Source organism: Nelumbo lutea, chromosome 5, assembly GCF_056320005.1.
Source record: "Nelumbo lutea isolate HS-2025 chromosome 5, American lotus-T2T, whole genome shotgun sequence".
Lineage (NCBI taxonomy): Eukaryota > Viridiplantae > Streptophyta > Magnoliopsida > Proteales > Nelumbonaceae > Nelumbo > Nelumbo lutea.
In genome coordinates this window covers 20,761,282-20,772,596 of record NC_142688.1, presented here as the reverse complement: position 1 = coordinate 20,772,596, position 11,315 = coordinate 20,761,282, and the positions used below count along the sequence as shown (strand labels likewise).

At 35.4% G+C, this 11,315-nt stretch overlaps 1 protein-coding gene across 2 annotated transcripts; it reads left to right on the top strand.

Moving 5' to 3' along the window:
- The first annotated feature begins 530 nt into the window (after nt 1-530).
- On the top strand, nt 531-10,673 carry LOC148850864 (U-box domain-containing protein 5-like). 2 transcript variants are annotated; one of them, XM_088943242.1, is made up of 6 exons: nt 531-1,034; nt 1,737-1,811; nt 3,888-4,073; nt 5,920-6,027; nt 7,708-8,891; nt 9,425-10,673. In XM_088943242.1, exons 2-6 carry the CDS (start codon nt 1,758-1,760, stop codon nt 10,191-10,193), a joined length of 2,301 nt encoding a protein of 766 aa, XP_088799368.1. In that variant the 5' UTR covers nt 531-1,034; nt 1,737-1,757; the 3' UTR covers nt 10,194-10,673. The 2 variants fall into 2 exon arrangements, with proteins under 2 accessions (XP_088799368.1, XP_088799369.1); XM_088943243.1 differs by lacking the exon at nt 5,920-6,027 and having other exon boundaries at nt 647-1,034.
- Nucleotides 10,674-11,315: the final 642 nt, after the last annotated feature.

Genomic DNA, 11,315 nt, shown 5'->3' with positions numbered 1-11,315 from the left:
TAAAAATCGATTCATCAAGTATAATCGTGAAAATGATATTTTTGTATTTTGAGATTTGACATAATTAAATCAAATTATAATGATTTTAAGTATGATAGCTGGTCGAAGTTGGATATGAATGAAACGTATACCATATAGTTTATTGAAATATGAGGTGATTTGTTTGATAATGTTATTTCTTTATTTCGAATTAATTCGGACATGACCGGATTGGCCTTTAAGTGCTAAGTTCTAACACTACCTTTCCAGTTTTCCTCTTTTTACACTTAAACAAAAGTAGGCTCCACCCAGACGACGTTCCACGTTTAACGTTTATTAATTAGTGGGCCATGTCATGTCGTTGCTGTGTTGTCCCTTTCAAAGGTATATTTACGTAAGTGCTCTCAATACGATGCTGTATGTATTGTATAAGGGGGCTACGTAATCAATCACGAGTGAATAATACACTACACCTATGATGGGACCACACTTACGCTTACAAAATGTCAGCGGTTGATGAGACCTCCTCTCTCTCTCTCTCTCCTGCATCGACCATGTCCAAACAAAGGAAGATCTAGTTGTTTGAAAGTTGAAACAGGTCCCTTTCTGCACGGGTAGACGGTTTGTTTGAAGTTATTTGTAGGTGTCCCGGGTATGTTATGGTTCTATGTTGCTTTTACTTTTGATGGTTCTGGCTTTTCAATGAAGCTTGGTCACTTGGACAGAAGGATTATGTTCTCAGGGTTTAGATATTCTTCGTTTCTTTGCTCTGCTCATGGTTTAACTTGGGAAGTTCTGCTCGGAAGATACTATGAGAGCTGAACTTTTAATTAAAAGCCCATTTTAAGTTGAAGGAGTTGTTTTGGTTTCGTTAAAGTATAGTGAATTCGCTTAATTGGGTCATCTGCTGGAGTGGTAATTTTCTCTTTATTGCATCGCTGTATTAAGGAAGAAGGAGTTCGCGAGGACCTGGGTTGCCACTTTCGGGAAAAAAAAGAAAAAGAGAAACTTGGAGAAAATTCCCTGCCTTTGGATTCTGATTTTCAGTTAGCAGGGTAAGTACTTATCTTGATGTTTTCCATATTTCTCCTGTGCAGCGATTAATCCTAATATTTTCCATACTTATCTTTTTTATTGAACTCGAACGCGGAAGGTTATAAAATCTGATTAACCTGTTTGTCGTATTGTTCTTTTGGATATGCTTTGAATAATCCTGACTGACAAAATATCTTTTTTCCTGAATCATCTCCCAAGTATTAATTTGAATTTTCTGCATGTATCTCGAGGCCCAGGAGCCAAGTGATGCATTTTTTTGGCATTTTGTATAAAAAGTGTTTTTGTTTTATGTTCTCGGAAGTTACTAATATTGTATTAAGAAGGACAAAAGAATATTATTATACTGGAGCAAGTTTTTAGATCTGTTTTCTGCCTGCAATTGGGTTCCCATACAACTAATATACTTCTAGTAATAGATCTCAATTTGAAGAAACATTATAAGGATTTTTAGAACGTTCTTACTCTTAAAAATATATTTTTATAATAGAAAATCATAATTATTTTAGCTTGATCTATTTATGAGTATTTTTTTCCTGTACTGTAGAGAGTTACAGAGCAATATACTGAATAAACTGTATGTTGGAAGCTTTCTTAACAAGATTTTTAGAGGATTAAATAGGAACTGTTGTTTATATGAATGGATAGGTAATGTTTAAACAATGCTAAATGTGGGGCTTTCAATTGTTAACTTGAATGTTCAGGATCAAAGATACTTTTGTGTGATGGGGAAAGATGTTGCTGAAGTTACACAATTGCTGTCATGCTCCAATGTTAAGGTAGATATAACTGCCATAGCCTTTTCTGTGCATATCAGTTTGAGCGTGTTGAGTTTTCCCCAAATGTAGATTTTTATCATCTTGTCTATTCAAATTTTCTGTATCTTTAATCAATTTTATGAAAACCATCTTGACTTCCTTGTAATAAGTTCAGATTGAAATCTGGGCCAGAATAGGATTTTGAATTAGTTAATTACATCCTAATGTGGAGTAATTATAAGAAGATACAAAAATTCAATTGACAACCTGAACAAAATTCAATAAAGAATGCAAAGTTTCAGGAAAAAGGGGATCAAAAAATTCCTTCCTCTCATTGATCAAGAGAGTAAGAAATGGATATAGTTTCCTCTCTGAAAACCTAATGAGTTTTCTTGCTTTTTACTTCTTTTTCATTTTTGGCAATGAAGACAACAAAAATAAAGATAAAAAGAATATGAACCTTCACGTGGAGGGTGGCAATGGGTTACCTTTACACTATTGAGGCTTGAATGTCGGGGATCTAATGATTACATGCCTGGTAAAAAGTCAAATTGGGTAGAACTGCATGATTTCATTCCTTCCCAGCACTATATACCCTTTTAAATATTTTATAAGACTATTTTCATGTAAATATATATTCCAATAGAACTGTGGAAATGTATGATAGGTAGGCTCGTTGTGGTTAACTAAGGTATTCAATAAGACAATGAAAGGAAAGAAGATGCCCAATGAATGGAGAAAGAGCAGTATGATGCCTATATTTAAGAATAAAAGATGATATACAAAGTTGTAATAACTATCGAGGGATCAAACTTATGAGCTACACCATGAAACTTTGGGAGAGAACAATTGAGCAGAGGTTACAACGTCCAAAAAAAATATTAGAGACCCAAATTGGGTTTATGCCAAGGAGATCAAGCATGGAAGCTATCTTTCTTTTGAGATGATTGATAAAAAAAAGTTTAGAGAGAAGAGGAAGGATCCTTATATGGTGTTCATTAATCTAGATAAAGCATACGAAAGAGTCCCTAAAGAAATAATATGGTAGATCTTGGAAACAAAAGGGGTTCCTAATGGGTATATTGACTTAACTAAGGATATATATGCATGAGGGTGCATCAACCAAGGTTAGAACACCTGTGGGAGAGAAATTAGATTTTACAATTATGATGGACCTTCACCAAGGTTCAACACTTAGCCCTTATTTATTTGTTTTAACAATAGATGAATTGATTGAACATATTCAGGAGGTGGTCTCATGGTTTACGTTGTTTGCTGATGAAATTGTTTGATGAAACTAATGAAGGATTAAATGAAAAATTAAATTTATGGACAAATACCTTAGAAACAAGAGGTTTAAAATAAGGACTAAAACAGAATATATGATATGTTGATTTAATAATAATAGGAGTACAAATCAGGGTACACATATGATTGGAGACCAAGAGATAACTAAATGAGCCACACCATAGAATGAGCAAAATGGAGGGATGCATCCAGAATCTAATGTGATAGATGAATACCACTTAGATTAAAAGGAAAATTCTATAATACAGTTGTAAGGCCAGCTATGTTGTATGAAGCAGAGTGTTGGGCAGTCAAGAAACAATATGTCTAAAAAATGAATGTGGCTGAAATGCATATACTAAGATGGATGTGGAAAAGTTGGAAAAGATAGGCTCAGAAATGAAGTCATTTGAAGGAACCAATGAATGTTAAGGTGTGATGTGGAGCGTTCCACTACCTAGAGGCATGAGGCATAGTTCAAAATGAAGAGGCATAAGCCTCCTAAAGAGGAGGAAGAAGAAGAAGAGAAAGGGGATCTCATTTTGTTTTTTTTTTTTGTTTCATTTTTATGAAAATATGTTTTATATTAAGAAGAATGAAGATGCATAACACTAGTTGAAGGGGGGGGGATGATATTATCAAACAACAGTTGTGGATCTGTTCTCGCGAACTTTAAACTACCAAAACTAGTTTTTTTTCCTCCAATATCCTTTTTTTTTCATCTAAATATTTATGAGTAGCAATGTTTCTCAGTTTCTGTTTTTATATGTATTTATTTATTCATCTTATCTGAATTATCCAATGACACAGGTGCATCGTTTAATGTGCATGGAGCTTATGAAATCTGTGGATCAAATCTTATGGATATTCCCATACATAGAATCTTCTCGACCACGTTGCACATCTGGAATAGAAGCCCTGTGCTCAATAAACGGTGCAATAGAGAAAGCCAAATTACTCATTCAGTATTGCACTGAAGCTAGCAAGCTATACTTGGTACGATTTCTAATGAATAAATAAAGAGAAAAAATGCCAATGCATTTAGAACAGCTTTTGATGAACAAAACCTACATAGATCATTCAGACTTGTATTATCTAAGTGTTGGGGAAAGTATTTGGAGGTAAACTTGGCTATTAGAATGAAAGCTTTAGGAAATGGATCATTAGCAATTGGAACATTAATCTGAAAATGATATCAAATTCTAAAGAGGCTATTGAATTCATTAGTGAGTGATCACCACTCCTTGTATTGACCTTATCCATCTCATGTCTTTCTACTCATTAAGTGTTTCACTTTTAGGATATTTGCTTTGGTTTTAACTAGTATATAGGGAAGCTAATCTGCCTATGGATTATGATTACTTGCTTTTGTTGTGATGTAAATCAATATATGTGGATACTACATGGATTCCCCTGAGATCTCTTATCATTTGCATTGGAGGATGCCATGGGCTATGCATATGGGTTTATGCAATTGGCAACCCTCCCTCATCTTTTGCCTTTCCCTCTAATATAGTTTTTCTTTCTTCACCATAATAATTAATTAATAAATAAAATAATCACCATCACAATCTACCTTATCCCAACCAAATGTGGTTAGCAACATGAATCTTATACTTAACTACCTGAACAGAGGTTGTGCCTCAATTTAAGGTCATATCTTCTGTTAAAGAATTGAACCGAGAAATCTTGCCTCGCTAGTCACTACGTCAACAAGGTTTTTTTTTTTTGTTCTTCCCTTTATCATTCTTGAACTTTCAACCTGCACGAAACATCTCCTTCTCTAGTTGGAATTCCTTTGGTTTTACCATTCATCCATGTCAATATGGTATGTATGCATGTAACTTCACCTTCAGCTTTGGTGTATGTGCAAATGCATAAGATTCCTAAAACATATTTGTACTTTATCCATCCAGATCTAACTCTATACTATGATTTACATCTTCTCAACCTCTTCTTCCTATGGATAATTGATCCAAGACACTGAAAATTGGAGTCCTGTTACACTATACTCTAAAGAACGAGAGAAACTGATGAAATGTGTCCATTCAATTACTTGATAACCTGATTTTGATCATATCATGTGTAACAATTTAATGGGGTTGTGGATTCTGATTTGATAATCTTTTTAAGCATTCTGGTGAATTCTGTAACCTCACTTTGCTGTTTGCTTCTGACATTGTCATAACTGTGGTAGAAATACTGACTACTTTTACAAGGCAACCGGTTCTTTTGTTGTGACTGTATATCTCTTTAAGGGCATAGACATAAAAAAGGCAATGGACCCAGTTTAACCTGCTTTGAACTGAAACCAAACTGAATCAAACCAACAATTAACCCAGAGTGCGAGATGGCAATTTCGAGCAAACTATAAGGGCAGTAAAGGTATATATTAGTGATTGACAACTGGCCACCCACCTATTTTGAAGTGGAAAAGTAACTAGAAGTTATGGAAATCCTTTTTTCTCTTTGATTAATCACCCTGGTTGAAATTTCTGTTGAGATCAATTTGCCTCTATATTCAGAGCCTGTCAAGTGGTAAGCCAAGCTAACAAAATCATCATAATGGAATTAAAGATTTCATATTGCATAAAGTTGTACAAATTACGGCATTAAATTTTCCTGGAAACTATTTTGTTACCATGTCTGAAGCTACATGTTTAATTTAAAGTTACTGATTCTGGTAAATTTCTTTTGTAAATAAAGGCATTTTATATGTATGTTGTGGGCTTTTCCATGTTCCCTTTTGTGGCCTATTACCTATTTGTCTTCATTCATCTGAAGTCTTTGAGATTGTTTGCCATTCTTTAAATAACTTGTGCTTTCCATAAACCATTTTCAGGCAATTAGAGGGGAAACCATGGTTGCAAGGTTTGAAAGAGTACGTGATGAACTTGTTAGAAGTTTAAGTCAAATTCAAGATATGGTTCCAATAGTGTTGGCAGTAGAGGTTTGTCAGTCTCTATTCTCCTCTAAGGACTTCCTATTTATTATTTTTTGTTGTGTGAAATAGGAAATTTTAGAACAATAGGGGTCATTACCCAATGTTGGTCCTTGTTATCTGGGGTCTTGGGAGGGGTAGATTAGTTATGAACCTGATCTTTGGAATTTTCTTGCACTAAGTGGCCCCTCTCAGGCTCAAACCAACATTCTTACACTTGTCAGCCTGAGATTTTACCATTGCAACAAGCAATAGAAAGTTACAATGGGGTAATAGTGTAATTAAGACAATGTACAAAACTGTGATGGCATATTTGATATTAATAAAACCTCTAACCATTACTGGTAGAAAAATGGTGGCATGTTTTTTCCACTAAAGAAGGCATGTATCCCCCACTCAACGTCAACCAACAGAAAGCGTCATGCTGTTTTGATCTTATTCTGAGAAGTTAATGCTTTGAACTTGTTGGGGTTGCAATCATCAGTGTCCCTCCAATACCACATGATATTCTGCTTTCATTTTTTACAATGTTACAGCCACATGTCTAGATGTGTGGTATCTGTAAAACAAATAATACCTTTATCCCTCATGTTATTTTAACTCTTATATGGAACAAGAATTTATTAGGATAGTGACAATAAGAAAAGAAGAAAGAGATAACTTAGGTTTAGCTGGCTAAAAATAGGTTTCTCATGTCAGGGCAATTTTAACTCTTATATTGACAACAGATCAACAATAATTTTATTAATGTAGTGACAATCAGAAAATTAGAAAGAGCTAGCTTGGATATAGCTGGCTCAAACTAGGTTTATGGGAGCCTCATTATTACAAAATGTATCCAAAAGATATTACAACCATATTTACAGCAATGACACAACTGGATATGGTATTGGATACAAAATTTGCAATAAAAACTGAAGTATCAACACGATGCAGCACTCTTGTATGGGTATCCAGGTATCATATCCATAATTGTCAAAATCTTTCAATTTATGATGCAATTCATGATTCAAATCATGAATGGATTTTTTTTCAAGAAAATCATGAAGGGTTATGATGTTAATCTTATATCTGAATCCTTTTTCTGAAATAAAACATCTTGCGATTTTTGTTCTCTAGTCTCTACCTTGTCTTTCTCCGTTCCTTCTTAAAATATTCAAGGAGATTTTGTTCTGAAACCCTTTCTAGAGTAAGGTTTGTTTGGGATATTTAAAAACCTGTGTCCGGATCAGGTAGGATTGGTGAACACACTGAATAAGCACTCAATAAATTTTTTGATACCTGTCCCATAAAAAACCCCCAGCCTATTGGTGAACACACTGAATAAGCACTCAATAAATTTTTTGATACCTGTCCCATAAAAAACCCCCAGCCTACCATTGAAATGATTCAAAACGAAATTCTAAGACAGCTGTCAGAATGTTTATTGAGTGCTTGCTCAGTGTGCTCACTAGGGTGTGCCTACTAGATCTTGTCTCCTTAAGAGTTCTCCTTAAAATAACAGTGCTAAATGGTTTCTAAAAGAAAATTTGGAGATCAATTTGCCAAGAGCACTTGATTGGGTTATTCATAAGGTTCATACCTCTCAAATAGAATCCAATCGTTACTCCTAACTCTGCTATGACTATTTGATTTTATTTCTTTATCATATTCCTTTGGTATAATTTTGTAGTAAAATGTTCTCTGCAGATATCTGGAATCATCAACGATCTTAGGACTTCAGAGTTTCTGCTGGAATCCTCTGAAGAAGAGGTTGGGAAGGTTGTATTAGAGTTGATTAGGAAGGACGTATCTATGTCTGATTCAATGGAAACTTCTGAAGCTGAGGCATTTAAGCTTGCAGCTTTGAGACTGAAACTTACATCCCCAAAGGCTCTATTGATAGAGAGAAGAGCTATTAAGAAGCTAATTGATAAATTCCATGACACTGAGAAGAAGGAGAGGATCCTTAAGTATCTTCTATATCTTCTGAGGAAATATGGCAAATCATATGAGGGTGATGAAACAGAGAATGCCACTGCTCAGTATGAAAGTGTACGTTCAAGCGAAGACTATATATGCAGTGGTGCTATATGTGGTCAGTCAATTGATCAGAAAAATGATGTAGAATATGGGTATAGAGATGCTCGAAATTATAAATCTTGTACAGCAATACCTCCCAAGGAATTCAGATGCCCCATTTCTTCAATACTTATGCATGATCCTGTCACTATTGCTTCTGGAGAAACCTTTGAAAGGGCGTGGATAGAGAAGTGGCTCAATGAGGGCAACGGAACATGTCCAAAGACTCATAAAAAGTTGCCACATCTATCTATTACTCCAAACTATCTAATGAAGGACCTTATTTGCAAGTGGTGTAAAGAGCATGAGGTCACAATTCCTAGCCCATGTTCACAACCAATTCCTGCAGCATTTTACTCGTGGAAAACTTCATCTTCCAATTCCATTGCTAGCTTTGGCAGTTCTCTAAATGATGCACATCTTAGGATTGATGTCAGTACCATATCTATTGACTCTTCAGATGTTAGTTATGTTTCTGATTCTTCTCATGTTAAGGTGACAGATAGCTCAAGTTTTATATCCTCTCAAGGGAATTGCAATTTCCACAAATCCCAATCTTTTGAAAGTTTTAACAGTGAGAAAATTTCACAGTTGCTCTCTAAACTTGCTGCACTTCCGTGGGAATCACAATGCAAAGCTGTGGAAGACACTAAAAAGCATTGGAAAGACAATTACCGATCATGCTATTTTGTGTTATCTAATAGTTCTGTTGACTCACTAGTTAGATTTTTGAAGTGTGCATGTGATGTTAATGATACAAAAGCACAAAAGGATGGTGCTCAAGTGCTTTTGGCATTACTTAGGGAGACCAGGTAATTTGTCCTTCGCTTTTGCTGGTGGCTATGTCTAATAAGTCCTTCTTTCCTTGAAAATCCTTTATCCCCTATAGAATGCATACAAGATAATTTATTTTTCAAATGGGTTTAAAAATTTGATAGATGTCCCATGTGATTCTAATTTATTTGTTTTTATATGCTTCTAATTTTTGACTCATCCAGTGGGTGTAAAAATTGGTTTCTCTCAGCTGATATCATGTAAAACTGGCAGTCTGGCATGGTTGCATGGCTTAAATTTACCAAAGAACATGTTTTTTCCAGTCATTGCATGGCACCACCTAGTGTGTCTCTTAACTGTAGAATGTTGAAAAAAAATTTTCAGATGATGAAATGTTATATTCTTATCTTGTGCTTATGGTCCTTGTTCATGTTCCTAGTTTGTTTAGCCTTGACTATGAATGTTCATGCCTTCATGGTCATGCTTGCATTTCCTTTCACCTTTCTAATATATGATTTTAAAGAAGATTCCCTATTTTTCTTATTTTCACATTTTGTGCTGTTTTGTGCAGTGCAATACCACCTTTAAGTGAAGAGATGTTTCATTTATTGGTTAATTTTCTCAACTCTGAAATCACTGAAGAAGTTCTTGTGATTATGGAAGTTTTGTCAAGCCACCGGCATTGTCGATCAAAGATTGTGATGTCTGGTGCTCTTCCTTCCATCCTAAACATGCTTGATACTCAAATTAGAGAATTCCAGGCTCCTGCTACTAGAATATTGTATAACTTGTCCTTAAACAGAGACATTGGGTCCTGTATTCTGTCCTTGGGATGTATCCCAAAGTTGATTCCGCTTTTCAGTGATAGTTTACTTGCAGGGCATTGCATTAAAATTCTAAACAACTTGTGTGATATTGAAGAAGCAAGGAAAGAAGTTGCTGAAACCAATGGATGTTTAACTTCCATTGCAAAATTACTTGAGACGGGGAATCCTGAGGAACAAGAATATTCGGTGACTGTTCTCCTTTCTTTATGTTCTCAGTGCATAAAGTATTGCCAGATGGTCATGGACGAGGGCGTTATCTCATCTTTGGTCATTATATCAGTCAATGGGAATATCGGAGGGAAGGAGGGTGCAATGGAATTGCTTAGGATTTTGAAAGATGTAAGACATAATGATCATCTTGAAAGTTCGACTTGTCACCCTGGACTGGACCCTGACTTGTCACGGGACCCTGCAAAGCACTCCAAAGGGAAAAAGCCATCTTCCAAGGCTGCTCACTTTTTTGGAAGAAAGTTGGTAATATTCTCAAAGCCCAGATCTTTAGCTCTCTTATGAGCTTTGGCGACTTGGATGGTCTATATCATGGAGGACAACAAACAGGGTCCAGGTACAGTTATTTGTGTATATTTCCACATGAGCTGACCAGTTTACATGCTTATGAGCTTATCAAGGGAAAGTATAAGCAACATATTAAGCTTGATATGATCCATAGGTGATGGGTCTCTTGCTTCATCAGCAAAACATGGTGCTGAAGCTCCATGATTGGTTAAAGAAGTATCTCTAAGGGAATTTGGGTTAAAGAAGTATCTTTGGCGACTTGTCACCATGATGCTTCAGCACAGTGTGCTTTTGAAACTTTAGCAGCAGATAGGAACTCATGAGTAGGTTGGTCTGTCTTGCTAACTGTATGAATATATATGTAATTACAATTAATTGGTTACTCATTCACGTTGTTTCAGCCGGTTGTTCTGGCTTTTTACTAACAAAATTGTGAAGTCGTGCTGTATGAATGGAGGTAGCTGCTTTTTGATATGATCAGTTCTGGTATTTCTTGGTGCACTTTTCCCTGCGATTATTCAACTGTACATGTCACAAGACAGTTATTCAACTGTAAATTGTCACAAGACAGTTTATCTGTGCAAGCAATTATCTATATAAATCTGTTGCCAGTTGCAACTGGTAACTTCATATTTAAGGTTGTAGCCTATTTTATGCACTTAAATTCTGTTGTTCTTTTCCCAGTTCAATTTGTTTGCCACAGGATATTCTTTCCTCAATTTTAAGAAAAGGAGTTTCAGATATCAAGATGACTTTTAATTTGCTAATATACCCTTTTCTTTCAGTAAATTTCACAATAAACTAGACTTTTTCTTTCCCCAAAGAAAAAGGAAAGGATACATTAATCTCTGTATCCGCTTATAAAGAAGCCGGATCTGCTGTACCTAGGGCTATTGACTTTGCTGTAGACCCAATGAATGAATGCCACCTATTCTTTGCACAAGTGGTGGTGTTCCCACTTCCCATGTATGCTTTATTATTTATTTATTTTTTAATTTATATAGCCCATAATTCATGAACCCAAAAATTGCATGTTATTTCTTTCCTTTCTATTTTCACTCTTCCTCTTTTCCTCATCCTCTCTTCCTTTCCCTGAACCCTAATCTACTGGATTTCAAC